Raw genomic sequence first — 17205 nt, 5'->3', positions numbered from 1 at the left:
ACTCCAAAAATAAACAAATGATTGCCAGTATTTTGTCATCTCCTTACAATTTAATTTCTTGTGCGGACGCATTTCGGCAAACAAGGCTTCAGTAGAGCCCTGAAAAAAAGTAATCATTGAGAGATAACATCTGGTATAAAGTGTATTTTTTATAAGTATTCCTTGTAGTAGCTCCCCCGCCACACCCATTCTCTCTGAAAGGAGGATGAGATCACTCTTGAGGTGCTTTGATAAAGGCTGGTTTGCTAAAATGTGTCGGCACAGAAATAAAATAGTAAACTGAGGCCACAGTATTAATAATTATATTTTTTGAGTGCAGTCCTCACACCCTTCATTTATAACAGGAAGCTCTTTAGGCCAAAACATCAATTACATTTCAGCAGTCTGTCGACAATGAAAGAAGATCTGGAAAAGAAGCAATGTTTATTTCTTCATCAAGGCATCATCATTGGTCACTGATTCCAGCCATCACATTACAACAAAATCAACTTTCTTGCAAGTTGATACAATTTTTCAGAAGTCATCATTAAAAGAAACCTTGTGAGAAAGGTACGAACCAAAAAGAGTGCACAGCCAGAGTACCAGCGCATTTCTAGTGTCAAAACAAGATTTTCTGACTGGATTTGACAGTTTTTTTGGCAGCTGATCGATATGAAATAAAGTTTGTGTTAGCCACGCCGGACTCCTTTCGGAATTCTTCTTCTCCACACAAATATCACAATATGTGAAACTGCAGTGGGTCTACAACTACACACACATGTAGTTATATGTGTACTGGGACTGAACAATATAAATATTTAGGATGGTTGTCAACATCCCAGAAACTAAAACTTATCAAAATACTTTACCACACATTTCCAGATTTAGCAAAGCCTTAAATTTAAATTCTATGTCTTGTTCACTGACTCAAAAAGTGGTTTATTCTTATTAGAATTGATTGATAAGTTAACTACATTGACAGAGAAGACAGTATTGCACATACCATCGCAATCCTAATACAACATTCAGACACACACACACGTTATTATCCGTACACACTGAATCGCAGTCAAATTCTCTCACACAAACACACACACGCAGACGCACAAAATAATGTTCAATGTTTAGTGCCTATCCCATGACACAGTAAACATTCTTTGACAATAAAAAAAAAAAAAAACTCAAACAAAAAAATATAAACATCTTTTGAACTTATAGGGCCTGAAAAGAGTTTTCGGACCATGACGAGTCCAGATCCATCCAAGCCAATCCAGTCCGGTCCAGTCCTCATGCCATGCCTCACCTGAGCGAGTCCATAAACATGGAGTCGTCATCGTCATCTATTTAGACGAAAAAAGATGCCGCTGTATCTAACCCGTCTGTGTACCTACTTGTGGTGTGTTTTAAAGAAAAGGCCCTGTCCATGTCAGCTTGGGATAGAAGTAGTAGTTGTAGTAATAGTGGTCGTGGGCCGGCGTCGCCTCGGTCTGGATCAGTAAGTGGCGTTGGCCGGCTCCCTCCCCGAGCTGAAGAGGATGTCGGCCTTCGAGCTCATGATGTACGTCAGCAGCAGGGATGCTAGCAGCACAGCGACACCCACGCCCAGCGTCAACATCTGGAGGAGTCAAAGGAACACTTAGTCCTCGGAGAGGTTAAAAGGACCGGACAAATTCTTAGCATTTATTTTCAATGGTATTTACCATTATTACAAAACAACACATTAAAAGGGTATTCATTGATGGGAGCAGTTGAGCAAGCTGTAAATACAACACTGTTCATTGTTCATTCAGTTTAAGAGAGTTAAGAATATGTTTTTGTGCACCTAATGAATTAAAGGCAGTCATTAAAGTATTTACTCTATTTTGGTCTCCACATCTGCCTCTTTAGCTGCTAAATGCTCCAGGATGTCACCAGCTAGTCTCGAACTGTCTAACAGTGTGTGTGTGCTGTTTGTGGCTGAGCAGGTAGTGTACAGTGGGGTTTACAGCTGCCTGCTGTGCCTGGAAAGGACACTGATGAGACCACAACAGTAAAGTTGCGAGATGCACATCCAAAATAATGAGCTGAAAGAGGCTAAACGCTTCACAGAGCTGAAGGGAACTGCCGGTCCTCACATTACACTCACTATTTTAATGCATTTTCAGTATAAAAATATTAGATCAGTGCAGCTTTTAAGTCACTGTGTGTAGAATATTAACATATCTGACTTTGGCGCCTCCCAGTTGTAGTCTCAGAAATGACACATTGGCAGACAGCAATGCATGCTGCCACAGGGAGATGAAGATTTTGTCAACCTAACAAACATCATTCCATTAGAATCATTTAAAAGATACTATAACTTAATAAAAACACACACTGTGGCATGGCCGTGGGAACATATTTTGAGTTGGGGGTGTTTTTGAGAGTGACATTTTCAGCCATAGTCAACCACCACACACATCATTGCATCCACAAAACGCTCCATAAGCGGGAAAAACAAGAATAAAATCCAAAATCCAAGACAGGGCAAAACTATAAACAGTTAAAGAAATGGACGGACAGATCCCGTTGCTGTGGACGGAGACCAGTGAAGGCTATTAGAAGCACTTTTCCGGTGAGTGCTGAGCGTTACTGCGCAGACTCCAACTGAGTTTGATGACGTAGATGTGACTTGAGCAACCTGTCTGAAAGTTGTAAGTCTTCTGGTAGCTGTGCCAAGAGAAATCTCAATAATTCTCAATCAGCAGAGACAGAGAGCGTAGGTATATGTAAGGAGATAACATAAGCACAGGCTACTTACTGCTAACTAACATGCTAGTTAACATTAGTAATTAAACTAAAACAGCTGATGTAAGTCCTGTACTGTTTGGTAATTCCTCTACTGTGTGACAGTAAATCACTTGGTTATGACACAATAGTTAGCCTATTTTTACTAAAATGTCAGTATTGTTGTGTTTCTTTAGAAATAAATGGACAAATAGAGTCTTTAAATGCTTCAGATGTAAAGTGACGTCAAAATGAATGGCAGTCAAGGGAATGCTAACTGCAGGTGATGGCTTGTTAGCATCAAAATGGCGCCATAAGAGAAGCATTGTGCATAGCTTTGTGAAGAGAGGCTTGGGCAAAATTAGGCACAGGTAACACAGGATATAGGCACAAAGCTACAACAATGGTGCAGAATAGGCCTACTACAAGCTCAAAGTAGTACAAAATGTAAGGGTATAAAACACTTCACTGAATTAAATTTAATCAAATCAAAAGTTAGCTGCCATGTTGTCTGTTGCTAGCAGGGTCGCCGTGGGAGTGACAGGTGTAGAGGTGCTGCTGCTACTTCTTTTGTTACAGTTGCTGAGTTTTCTGATTCTGCCTCTTAGGCTTTTTAGTCTGCGATTGATTTGTGAAGAAATCCCAAATGCGCTTTCGTGCCATGTTATAGACCAGCTAACTTCTGTACTGTGACCCGCCGCGCGCCTCGCTCTTGGAAAATTTGGCAGATTCATTCTGATCAAATTGTGTGTTTATCTATTACCAACCACATTCTACAATCAAATTACATTTAACTGTAATGAAAGGGAGTATGCTAATATCAATCATAAATTCCTTAAAATAAATCAATGTCATTTTGTAATTATGGTTGTAGTTTGTCTACCTTTTGCTAAGGGGGTGCTGCAGCACCCTCCACACTCCTAGTTCCCACGGCCATGCGTTGTGGCTTTAAATAACAGCTTGACAGAGGAGGAGAGTTTTGCTTCATTCCAGTGTGATGTGAACATTAACTTGCAGAGACTTGAACTTTATCCGAGACAGGTTATCCATCACTGCCAGTTGCTCCGGTTCCTTTATTGCTGCTGTTTGGGAAACGCTACTGCATAGCATTCACAAACAATATTGTTGGAAAATGTAATGTCAGAAGCCAAACAAAAAGCAAACATGGATATAGTGAGAAGGATGTACACTTTTAGTCATTGCCGCATTAAAAGCGTTGCTTTTCGGCAGCCAATTGTTTCCCACCGGCACGTATCCACCCCAACAAGAAAGATTCCTGCTCTCCACTTTCCATTGTGTGACAACATAACAAAAAGATAAAAGGGACAAGATACTCAGTATGATGGATCGCCTTTATCAAGCAGGTTTCAAGTCTCTGAAAGTTGATATTCACAGCCAGCTAAGGGAAGGGACTTAATAACGGTCAGTAGTAACAAAACATGCTCAAGCACTGGTATGATCTTTTAATTAAACCCATCCCTCTAGTTTGCTCTTGTACTTACCAAACATTTAAAAGCCATACAGGAATCTACACTATTTAAATAAAAGTCTGCATCCATGCATATGTAATGCAACGATAGTACAAAATGATTCATCCCTGGCCCTGCAGTTCCATGTTGAAGTGTCCTTGGGCAAGACACTAAACCCCGAGCTGCGCCATTGGTGTGTAAATGTGTGTGAGTGTTTATCTGATGAGCAGGTGGCTCATCAGCCTCGGCCACAGTGTGTACCTGGTGAATGGTTCCTGTACTATGTAAAAAAGCTTTGAGTAGTTGTTGAGACTAGAAAAGCGCTATGTAAGAACATTTAAAAGAGTAGAATACAGAGCCTGGGAGTGTGCTGCTTTTATAAAGTTTTCACTTTTCACAGTTGTAACTACTTGCTGTTCTGTGAATTCTATGATAGTGATTTTGGCTCCTAACGATCACTGAAACACTGTGATCGAGAAAAACAATGATTTTGCAAAATACATTTTGCGAGTAAACTTTTTTTTGTAAATCTAAATTTTTAAATGGAATTGTTTTGAAGGAAAATTTCACAGTTCAAGGTTAATTCACTGTTTCCGTTTAACTATATTTACTGTTTTTCAAGTTCAAAAAAGTAAAATTGGGCACCCGGATTGTTCAGTTGGTAGAGCGGGCGCCCATATATAGAGGTTTACTCTGAGACACAGCGGGGCCCGGATTAGACTCCGGCCTGCGGCCCTTTGCTGCAATAAAGGCCCAAAAATTACCAAAAATAATAATAAAAAAAGTGAAATTGTTCCAAAACACAAGTAATTGTGTTAAATAAATCAGGATTCAATATTGAAGAGCAGCCCTGACTCTGTCCACTACCTGCTCTAGAACAATGTGTGCCAGCATCCCACTCTCCAGATTTCCTACAGTGTGTACATATCCAACACTTCAATAGAAGAAACCATAGGAAATTCATAACGCAGAAGTGTAAACTAGAGCTACATGAGGGGAACGTTTACCTCCAGATCGTGACTTGCCACCAGGAATATGCGTCCTTTGATGGACTTCCACCGGGACTCCGTCCACGTTGAATAGTCTTTGGAGGTGTACTCCCGCAGGTCAAAGGCTGGGGACAGCGCTTTAGAGAGACGGACTGTGGAGCGCACGCAGAAACCCTCCCTCTTTGTGCTGTTGGGAGGCAGCGCGCCTTGAACCCACATGTAGAAGTACATCTGAAGGGAGGAGGCAACATTATTCTAGATGTATGCAGGTGATTTTTTATTTCTATGTAAAAAAAGAATAACATTTTTAAGCCCAAACTTCACATGTTGGTGTCACTTCGACTTCATTCATATCTTGTGTTGTCCCCCCCCCCCATTTTATTTATACACTGAGGGTGTTGAGTTTAGCTGCTTTAGTAGATTAACGGATCAGTCAATCTAAAACTATTGTTAAACAACCAATTCATTGTTTAAATGTTTCAAGCTAAATACCAAACTTTTACTTGTCTCAAATGTCAATACATGCTGCTCCTATTTGTTTTGAATGACAGTAAACTGAATCTTTGGATTTGGAGTTTGATTCTTGATCCTAGAAATTTGTAAAGTACTATTCTATTGATTAGTTGATAATGAAAATAATCATTAGCTGCAGCTGCAAACACTTCACTGTTTTTTCTTAAACATTTGTCTGTCTTTTCTTTAAATTTCAAGTTAGTCTATAAATTATTACAGATTTGAGATACTTTCTTGACAAGTGTTTTTTCCCCATATCAATTTGTCTCATAGTCAATGACCAATCCAAAGTAAACTGATGAAAAGGAAAAGTGCTGACATGTTTGCTCTCTTTGTCTTTCTCGTCCTCTCTCTGGTTCTGGCAGTTGTCCTGGGTGATGTTGGCGGTGCTACCGGTCAGGTTAGCCAGCAGGTACTGGACCAGAAGGGTCAGCTCGCTTGTCTGCGGGGCCACGCCCACGTAGAAGTTTGTGGGCCTGTCGGCTGATAGACAGGAGACAGAAGAAATCAAGTTCAGTTTCAAGTTCAGTTTCAAAATAGAACATATATAAGACAAGCAGGGTCTATAATTAACTGTCCATTAACAGCAATTACTTTTTTCCCACTTTTGTAGTGTAGTAAGTAAAAAAAACAAAAAAAAAACAGGATTTGATGTATCCTAACTTACCCAGATGGCTCGTGAAGTCAGAGGGGATTAGTTGCTGGAACCAGGAGTTATTTGACCGAACAAGGAAACCATACAGCATCCGGGTCACCTGAGGGGAAAGAGAACATGTTGACCAGAGAGTCACTTCTGCTCGGTTACACAAAGAGACCAGAAAAACCCTTGTTTGTCTTTGAATTAATGATAAACCAAATTACTTAAAACGCACATTTTAAGTGACTAAAAGAGACAGAACAAACTGCAGTTAAATAAAGCAATGTAAAGGAAGTTAATAAAAAAACATAATAAAAGCATCTAACAAGGATAAGTGTCATGTGAGTGAAGAACTGTTTTGAGGGCAAATAAAGTGGAAAATGAATACCAGTGCCATTGCAAGAAAATGAAAGTAACTTCTGATATACTGTATGTCACAAGACAATGTGCATTATTGGCTTAAATTCTCACCACAACTGAATGAAGACGCAGCAATATTTTTAAGACATCGACAACTTCAATTCAGGTATAAAAAACTACTTTTCCGATATACTAGGCCTTGACTTTAGACAACATAAAGTACAGAAATGTTCTTAAAGTGGAGGAAGGCTGTGGTGTTGAGACGGGACAGATAAATAGGAATAGTGAACTTGTGGATAAGATGGCTAGATAGCTGAAAACATATTCTACTAATTCCTAAACAACAAACTGTTAACAGGGGAGGAGGTCTGCGACATCACTTATTGCCCACTTACAATGCAGTTCTGTAATCTCTCCCCAGGAAGGCCTCTTTACAGTTGCCGTTCCCAACCTGTCGTGCGACAATGTGACGTCGATCTTGATGCTGCACCACGATTTTTAGTGTGCGACCAGAGGTTGTGCACCATGTTGGTACACGATCAGTCCTGCCTGCACGATCCGTTCTGCGCATGTGCAGAGGATAATCATGATGTACGAGGATTTACGGCACTGCACGATCTGTTCCACAGTAGCGATCTGCTGTTAGCCTCCACTGGAAAGTTAACAACGTTAGCTTAGCTAACAGCTAATTCGGCTAACTGCTAGCTGACAGCTTGATTCAGCCTAAAATAACGTTACTCAAACTAAACAGTGGGGAAAGCAGCTACAGCTAAATTAAGACCTAACAGTAATAATAAAGAAAAGTATTGAGTGATTGTATTTTAAATGAGCACAAGCAAAGTAGAACTGACGTAACAGCTGTTATATATTTAAACGGTTGTTTTCATTCATTCATTCATTTTATATGCTGTCTCAGCCATAGACATATATATGTTTATGGTCTCAACTAGTGGTTAGCCGAATTAGCTGTTAGCTGAACTAACTTAAGCTTTCCGGTGGAGGACAACAGACTTTCTTTAACTGTCTATGTGAACAGATCGTGCAGTGTCGTAAATACGAGCTCATCATGATTTCATATGCGCATGCGCTAACATCTTGCACATGCGCAGAACGGATTGTGCTGGCAGGACGGATTGTGAACCAACACACCACTCTATTTTTTTTCAGCACCGCACCACAAAGCGGAAACAGGAAGCATGGACGAGTTTGAGGGCAAGCTCTCACAGCCGAAAAGCACCAACACCACCATGATGAAACGATATCTTGCGTCACACACGGCCATCAGCACGATGGAATTTGCACTTCTGTAGTGAAAGTAAAAGTCTCGAGAAATATAGTAAGTGGTACAAAGTCATCTCTCAACCCCCGCCAGATTCTGGCCAGTTCTGCCATTGTTTGCCTTTTTCTTCTTCTTCTAGTCTGCAGAAATAGCAAAGTTGGTTGCCTTTCCTCAGTTGCGACTCCTCGGGGGTCTCCAACGACTTTAACGGGTGTCGTTATAACAGCCAAGCGCACTTACGAACAAAGCAGTATGGACCCTACAGTTAAATAGTAGGGTTTTATTACCATTTTGGTTCTATTGTGGGGTTTGCCAGGTTAGCCATTGTTAGCAACAGCAGCTGACAACGTATTTAGCTGTTTTTTGTGCATGCAAACAGTGTAACATGTCCACAGATAGAAGTTGGACAGGAGAGATGAACTGATTTAGTAAGACAAAAATAAGACAGAAGTGCTGTATTGTCCTACAGATTTCACAACTGTTGATGCACGGGGCAGCCATTTTGGATTTTGAGCTTGGGGTACTGCAAGGTTGTCCAAGCCCCCAAGGTCGGGGGGCGTATCCAACTTTGACCTCGGAAAAACCGACTTCTGAGTACAAATGGAACGCAGTCCATCAGTCTCTCGGATGAGAGACAAAACATCATCGAGCAGCTTTAACCCAAAGTCCAGTTGAATTTTTTTAACCTTCCTTGGATAGTTCCTAAATGAAATCTTACTATTTGAGGGTCTGCGTTGATGTTGACCAGCTGGTTTTCATCTCCTCCTGCCTGTGTGTACAGAGCCCGGGCAACCATGGAGGCCACCTCAGTCAAAGCCTAAAAGATACGTGAAGAGAAATACAGAAAATCTTTAGTAGTTGCTTCCCAACAACATATGTCTCAAATTAGACAATAGTAGCATCGTGAATGCCGCTGAAATATTGGCAGACAACTTTTGACATTGGGTCTTCTACAAACTGACTGAGAAGTCCGCAAAAAATCAGATGGGTGACGGATGATAAGACAACTCCCAATAGGAATACCTTTGCTGTGTCAGTGACCAACTCCAGCTGCTCCTCTGGCGTCAGGTTTGGTGGGTAAGATATGTTCAGGTATTCTGCATTATCGTACATACTCTCATAGAACCTGCACACAAAACCGGGAAATAAATTAGCAAAACATGCCAATTCCTTGGGGCAACACAGACGCCACGGTTATAATTAGATGTAAGAGTGTGCAACAATAGCAAATACCTGTTGGTGAAAGCAGACTGGTGATCCTCGATAACAACACCAGGGATTGGCCGAGCTCGCAGGAACCTCTGGAAGGACGAGGGCGGGAGTGGCTGAGAGAAACTGGGCTCGTTCACCGAGACGTTCAAACCTTTGGCAGCCGACTGCAAGTTTTCAATGAGCTTCCTCACCTGAAACGCAACAGTGGAGGAAATGATATACATGCAGTAATGCACACATTGTGGGCTCATTTTTTCCCATATCTGTTCTGCCTTTATATCCAAGTCTACTCTTAAACAGTCATCTAATATTTAAACTAATAATGGGTTTTACGGTTAACAGTCAAATCTGTGAGCCCTGATATTTGTTCAAAGCTATTTCTTTTGTTTTATGATGTTTTCAGAATTACACTTTTAATTTAATTTTTTTTCTTATTATATTTTGGTCATCTTAGGCCTTGTTTGAAAAGACAGATGAAGACATGAAAGGGGAGAGAGGGGGGGAATGACATGCAGCAAAGGGCCGCAGGTCGGAGTCAAACCTGGGCCCGCTGCGTCGAGGAGTAAACCTCTATATATATGGGCGCCCGCTCTACCAACTGATCTATCTGGGCGCCCTTGTAATTCATTTTCATCAGCTTGCAACCAACGCACACAGCACTTTATAACTATTTATTGAACCAGGTGCTTCTTTCGATTTAGCATCTACCGTGTTCTGAGTAGTTTTATGTAAATATGTGATATATAGTATGTATATATATATATTATGTGTTATGTGTCTACATGATCCCTTACATGTTCATTATTTCATTACCAATTTAGCACAATTTACCCTCGTAAGTATCATTAACATGTCTTGTGGGGTTGTATGAGAAGGGAGGAAGGTTGGGAATGTACAGTATACTAACCTCTTCATTGACACTGCCGTTCTTCCTAGACACAGGATCAGAGTGAAGCCACAGTCTGGAGTCAGCATGAAGTCCCACCTATGGTCAACGAATTCGACATACTGATATACTAGACACATAAATACATAAAAGATAACATACACCTTTTTAACATTTGAGTAACAAAATGTCAAGCACATCTTCACTGATTCCGTCCACAGCGGTAATATAAAAAGGCCTATAGTCTGCAACTTATAATTAAAATAACCTGTTGGAAACCAACTACGAACCTGTCTATCCGCACGTGGACCCTTTCCTATTTGGATGTAGTGTATAATGAACTCTCCCCGGCGCACATCCATGGAGCGCCTGAAAAGACTCCGGACACTTGGCGGAGCATCGTTGACTCTGTGAGATCCGGGCTGTAGCCTTGTGCTGCAGCCCGGACCACTAACTTGCGCAGTTAACATGAGTTAAGTATGGTTTGGCAAGTCATGTTATCAAGTTATCAGACCTTAATTGTTTTTTGAATCAACCAAATTGTTTACCCTGAGCATCAAAAACTACCCAAAGTAAGCTGGACAGATGAGCAGTGTTGTTGTTTAGATTCCAATTTAAAATCATACTGACTGCTTTCAAGCAATACCTTGCCTTGCATTTAAGTCATTTTTGTAAGTATTCCCTGAAAAAATGTGGTGGTTGATACATACAGAAGATTACTGGAAGTCTACAATACACACCTGTCCTATCTCCAATACTGAGTGAACATTGTCCAAGTCCACGGCAAAGTGATTGTTCTGCATATCATACACCATCCTCGAACTGCCAATGTAGTCAAAGGTTTCCTGGAGTCAAAACAGTCAAATAAAATGTACAAAAAAACATGAATAAGGCTGGCAGTACAAAGTTAAATTTGGCATGTTTGTCAAGCACAATGGTGCATACTGTTATGTGGAAATGACTGACCCCTTGAAAGAAGGTGTAGAGAATGGTGCGGTTGGGTGGGGCCTCCTGGATGGCATTTCGCAGAGCGTGAGTGGCCGCAAGCAGAGTGACAAACCCAGAGACTCCACTCTCTGCTCCTGGAGCAACTTCAAAGAAAAAAGACCTGCTGTCCAACTGCAGAGAAGAAAGAGAGGAGGTCCATCAAGCAGACATCAGATTTAGGTAAGTAGTCCGGTTCAACTTGCAAGGACCTATTTTTAATCACAGCATAAACCAAAATATGAGGTAATGCAGCCCATCATGTCTTTGGGTTTACCTACAGTATAACGCAATTAACAGATGAATCTTTCAGGTAATAAAACGTCAGATAAAAGTGGGGGGGAACCTTCTTTTTTTGTCTGACCAAGAGCCTAAAATTACAGTAAATATTTCCAATTTACAAAGTAAAACAGAGAAAAATTCTCCCAGTGGATCAGCCAATTTTTACTTAAAAACAGGCCACTGTGCCACCTTATCACTTTCATTTATGTGTTTTGTTCTCATAGCTGTCATAAGTAGGAAGAAAATTTACACAAGAAGCAAAGCACAGAAACACTGCCTGTAAGACTGCCTTTAACTGTTACATCACATGGCATGCATCACAAAGCAGGGTAATCTTAGCATGGCTTCTATACTGGAAGGCTTTCAAAGTGAGTGAGATCACTGCTGTAGGAGTAAATACTCAGTGAAGAAGAAAAAGTATTTGCTGTAACTCACCCTGGCTGCTGCTATGACCACACTTTCCCACATCTTGTGGCCCTTGGCTGTGTTGTTAATAGGCCGGGTGGAGGCCCAGACATTATAGTCACCCAATGGGTCACAAACCATCTCTGAAGGGAGACACAGAACAAGAAACAACATAGACTCAGGTTAGAATTGTCATGTAGTCATGTAGCCTTTCAAAAATTATGTTTAAATAGTATGCAAACCTGTTGTGTAGAGATATTTATTCATGTTGCATAAATACCTGGGCTGATGCTGAAGTTGATGTCATTTCTCCTCATGCAGGTGGCCGTGTCGGTAACTGCAGACATGTGGGAGTAGAGCTGCATAGCACACAGCGGGTACTGAGGAGTGCTGCCGTTCACAGCGCGGTTATGGTCCAGGTAACACTGCGAATGGAGAAAAACATATACATATGAAACTTCTTTGTAAGCAGGTTTTGCCTCCTCATTTTTTTTTCAGACACAGATGCCACAATAACATTATAGTATTTTAGCTATTCTCAAATATCTTTCAATCCTTAGAACAAGTTGGAACATACACACTTGGGTCTAATGCTCTTGCTCAGGGCTCTACTGGCAGGTTTGGGCACAATAATAGTTTAACTACCATGTCTGCGACTACATTTATCACTGACATCTGGGGATCAAACCTAAAACCGTTGGTTTACAGAACAGTTTCCCTCGTCTACCCCCCCACATCTAATCTGAGAAGCGGAACAACCACAAAGTTTTAAATCGCTAGAAATAAACTTTAACGTGAATTTAGCCTCTGGACAGAGTCATTAAAATTCATACACATTCCTTCACAGAGCAATATAAAGACTTTTAAATAGGCAAGATTAAGGTTGAAGTCCACCAGTCAGTGAGCAAAAACTAAAAACGGGGATAAAACCAAACGTTGCAGGTCATGTTGAGATCAGCAATGATATCTCTATTCCGTGAAAACCTCTGCACCAGTCGCACTGCATCAGAAGCAGATGTTTAAAACCTATGTAATATGATTTGCCTGTTTTTGTAACATACAATAGCGGAAAAGCAGCTAATGATTTGTGGGGTCTTCTGATAAATCGTCTCAACATGCTGTACCACAACATGCTGTCTTTAGGAAGATGATGATATTAAGTGCTACTGAAACAGCTTTATTGGCATCATGCCTAATCTCAAACACTGTTGGGACAAGTTCAGATCAGATTTTTTGTGTGACTGCACTGTTACTGGTGTCTATTCTCAAACATCAGAGGCAAACAATTTTTTTTTTATTATTACAGTTATTTCGTGACAGCAGGGACAACAAAGTTGAACAAAAACAACGATTGTAAGAACAAAGTGATTTTATCAAATAGGATTAACAAACAATATGTCAGCTTTTGTTGCCAAGTTCACCCGATTCCTGTCACATTACCTGCCGTATGACCTGAGTGTCATTGTCGTCTTTCAAAGAGAAGATGGGGAAGTCAAACTGCTCGTAGGACAAACCGCTTCCCAAAGGGTTCCACGTTGTCACGTTACAATGGGCCAAGGATGGATCGTAGTTTTCTGTATACACGCCTGAAGGAAATACATAGTGGAGTCAGCAGCCGTAACACTAAACTCATCAGTGAGAACTGCATGAGTCCTGCAAGTCCTGCAAATACATTAAAGCTAAAAATGGTGTTGGTATCTAGCTCTCCGATTTCTACAAGCGACCGGCATGATAATGTAAGTATTTACAGGGTCAACTAGAGATGGTCCGATACCATTTTTTTACTTCCCGATACCGATTCCAATACCTGAACCTGCTTTGAAGTTCTAGCTTAAAGTAAAATTTCTTTAGGTTTTTTTTATTAATTTTTTTACATGGTATCGGATTGGTGTATAAACTCCCGTACTTCCCAATACCAGTGTTTTAGGCAGTATCGGAGGCAATACCGATACTGGTATTGGTATCGGAACATCTCTAGTATCAACAAGACTAATAAGCATTACTTTTTTTTTTTTTTTTCTGATGATCGGAGTAAATACATCTTATACAGTTGCGAAGTGGTTCCAGAAGTGAAAATCTCACCATTTTCTCCATTAACAATCTAGTTGGAACATTTCCACGGCTTGAATGGGCATGAAATTCTCCCAATTGAATTGTCAGAACAACTGCATTAGAAATATGTGATTCTCTGTTAAAAAAGGAAAAGGTACAAGCATGTGTACATAAAAACTCCAGGGGAGAAGGTAACTACAACTCCCAAAGAGCAAGAAACGTCCAAGTGGCAAACTTAAAATTCTATTACTGCGCCGCAAAAGAAAATGCAAAAAAGCCAAAAGATTACGATGTTGTAAAATCTGCTGCTTTCTTCCTCTCGGTTTGCAACTCTATCAGCCCATCCAGTGTGATTTGACATTGTAAAATAACAAAACATGCACACAGAACATGAAAACTGAACCCACTACAGCATGTCATTTCATGCGCTGGGCCTTCTGAGGATCATTAAACTACAATTAATTTCTGGAACTGGGGTAATCCTGAGAGACAAGACTCAGCAGGCAAACCCTCACCCACCTGTGTTTTCGTTGGGACAGGTGGTGTGTGGAGAGAAGCCCTGGAGCGGATTTGCACTTGGCGCCACAACAGCAACGCCAGCCACCCTGCTAGAGCCGTTCTTCAACTTCATCATGATGGATCTGAACGGCAGGCGGGCAGACAGTCGGCACGGGGCGGTGTAAACGAGACAGGTCCAAATACAGGTCAGACACGGGTTTGAAATGTGGTTCAAGTTTCTTTCCTTAAGGTTAGACAGGCAGGATTTGCCACAGTAACGGTACTGTATATTTCAGTGACGCTGTATAACTGTTTGAGTTTCCCTGTCATATCCTGATGTTATAAGTTTCCCCCCTACTTACTATTTTTTTTTGTGATTAACAATTTTTTTAATTTTTTGACATACCAAACCTTGCAACATAAATACACACCCCTCCCGCTTCGTCATTACCACCCACCCAGACAAAAAAAAACAAGAAAAGATGACACAGTAACTACAATATTCAAGACCATTCAACAAAACAGACAATAAACCATAAACCAATTACATATCTGTATATGTCAACACCATACTTGGATGATACTCTTTAAAAAAAATGCTATAGTTGAAATGCTAAGGACTTACTGAACTACTAACTTGTATTTTCACTATTATTTCATTCATATACTGTAGCTGTTCGGAATAACTAGAACCACTTTTGATTTTGGACGTGGTAAAACAATGGAGTAAACCCTGGTCCTTACTCTCATTAGGATCCACTGTAAGTACTCCCTCTACAGGGCGATACATGCTAACTGTACCTGGTAAAGAGCGGGGACTCCAGGATAACCATATAAGGAGGATTGGGACCCGAGCGCAGGACCCAGTCCACATTTTCCTCTGACTCAAGCACATGGAGGACCCCCACATTTCCTGACAAAAGGGCTGAAATCCAAAAGAAAATCAATATCAGCATCTGTGACATGAGGTACAACAGCTGTACTAGATTTTAAAAAGCTTATATAATCAATGTGTGTGTTGAGCAGGCCTCTTCATTACAGGAAACATTCTAGGACTAAACGTTTTGATGCAATAAAGACAAAATTGCTGGGCCTTTGTGTCAGATATTAATCACAGAACACTTTGGCTTTTATATTCTTCCGGCCTCAAGCAACCACACAGAAAACAGTTTTAGTAGACTATGTAGTAAGCACTTTACTTCAAAATTCACATGAATAAAAGACAGCCAGAGCCCATAAAGACACACACTCTACAGTTAAGATGTGAACACTAGTAATACTTGTCATAAGTGTCCCAGATGCACGTTGGATTCCCATGACAAGTACTTAGCATCACTTGAATCTATTGCTTTACTCACACTGGCAGCCTATTTGATGTGTTCCATTGAGCAGTCGTACACATGGGACAGTGTAATTGAGATGCACATAAATCTTCTTTTCCACTGAATTACAGCCGACACCTGCAAAGGAAAAAGCCCTTTAACAACTGCAAATACAAAAATTAGGGTATAGTTTTAACCAAGGGGGCATGATAAAGAAAGAAAAAGCAGAATTTATGTCACAGAGGAGTGGATTTTAATTGTTCAGATAACCTAAAATAAAAGTAACGTCCTCTGTCCCTCACTGCTGGCAAAATAACATTCCTAATTTTCAACTTTAGACTACATCGCTTTGGTATAAATACTCTCACACACAAGCAGATGGCCTTTTCTCATATCTGAAGAAAAAAATCACAGACAGGTCCTTTCAAAATGGTGGCAATTTAATTTAGAAAATATAATATTACTTTGAAGGATTACGGGTGCACTCTTTCCAGAAACTGACTTTCATCCATTGGGGCCAACATGCAGGTTTTTTCCAAAAAATGTAGCCGTTTGGTTTGTTTCACCTGTTGGTCCTACATCCTTTTCACTAACGTTTCAGCAACATAACCGTTTATGTAACATTAAACTTATTTCATATATATTCTGTATGTGTGCTGTGTGTCTGATATTTTGTTGCTGCAATACTGTAATTTCTTTGGGATCAATACAACATCTATCTATATCTATCTATCTTTCTATCTCGCTTTAATTGAAACAAAGTGCTATTTTGGATGATCGCCTCTATGCAAAATTTACCAGGGCACTCCAAATAGATTGAATGCTTCATCTGCTTCTTGTTTGGTGACAACAAAATCAACATTAAACGACGCTATTCTTTTACTAATTTGGCCTGACGCTGTACCCGAGCTCCGGGCGGCCGCAGCGGGGAATCACGAGCAGTCACGCTGATCCTGGGTTGCTTAGCTAGCTAAATCAGGAGGGCAGACCCAACCTGTGACTGTCTCAGAGGAAATTCGTCGAAAATAAAACAGAGGCCTGGAATTAATTCTGAACTTTCTAGTTGATAGAAATTGGTCAGTAATTCCCGTAACGCTGAACTCCATTGTAAAACTTATATTAAAAAACTCGGCAATGGGGATTAAACCCAAAGAGGGCAGCTTTAGCTAACGATGACTAGCCTAGCATTCGGCTAGCTCGAAGCACAAAGCAGTCTATCAAGCTAACCGCCTGTTACAGAACCACACTCTGCTCATAAACGGATACGTGAAGATGGACATTGGGCACTGCTAGAATACAACTTACCGATGAAAAGACAACAAACTAGCAAATGAACGACCCATTTGTTCGACAGCAAATCCATCTTCCTGGTTTATCAAGCAGAAGAACAGTAGGTGTTGACATGGAAAACGTCCGGGTTCCGCAATTTGGTTCCGCTCCCCTGAAAGGAGACGGACTCATTCAAAATGGCAGCTGTGGAGCTCTGTAACGGGAGTAATTAAGTTTATATGTATTTTTAAAGCTTCGCGTCCGGCAAAATAAAACATCAATTCATATAATAAATAGAGTTAACTTTTTTCACTTAAAAGGACC

The 17205-nt window shown here is 40.6% G+C and overlaps 1 protein-coding gene across 1 annotated transcript; it reads right to left on the bottom strand.

Moving 5' to 3' along the window:
* Positions 1–399: 399 nt before the first annotated feature.
* On the bottom strand, positions 400–17152 carry ncstn (nicastrin). The gene is made up of 17 exons (XM_032531940.1): positions 16918–17152; positions 15649–15750; positions 15092–15215; positions 14312–14433; positions 13181–13326; positions 12021–12165; positions 11771–11883; positions 11036–11188; positions 10810–10914; positions 10091–10168; positions 9205–9374; positions 8995–9097; positions 8690–8788; positions 6363–6450; positions 6015–6178; positions 5201–5413; positions 400–1594 (listed from the first exon to the last, which is right to left on the bottom strand). Exons 1-17 carry the CDS (start codon positions 16973–16975, stop codon positions 1472–1474), a joined length of 2106 nt encoding a protein of 701 aa, XP_032387831.1. The 5' UTR covers positions 16976–17152; the 3' UTR covers positions 400–1471.
* Positions 17153–17205: the final 53 nt, after the last annotated feature.

Source organism: Etheostoma spectabile, chromosome 12 (assembly GCF_008692095.1).
Source record: "Etheostoma spectabile isolate EspeVRDwgs_2016 chromosome 12, UIUC_Espe_1.0, whole genome shotgun sequence".
Taxonomy (NCBI): Eukaryota; Metazoa; Chordata; class Actinopteri; order Perciformes; family Percidae; genus Etheostoma; species Etheostoma spectabile.
Note: the sequence above shows the minus strand (reverse complement) of the source record. Positions and strands in the feature narration are given on the sequence as shown.

Bases quoted from the DNA above. Each gene is read 5' to 3' on its own strand.
- ncstn (XM_032531940.1), bottom strand. From the start codon at position 16,975: ATGGATTTGCTGTCGAACAAATGGGTCGTTCATTTGCTAGTTTGTTGT. The intron at 15,751-16,917 runs GTAAGTTGTATT...TTTCCTTTGCAG, and splicing joins AGTTTGTTGTCTTTTCATCG to GTGTCGGCTGTAATTCAGTG. The intron at 13,327-14,311 runs GTGGGTGAGGGT...TATTTCCTTCAG, and splicing joins CTGTCCCAACGAAAACACAG to GCGTGTATACAGAAAACTAC.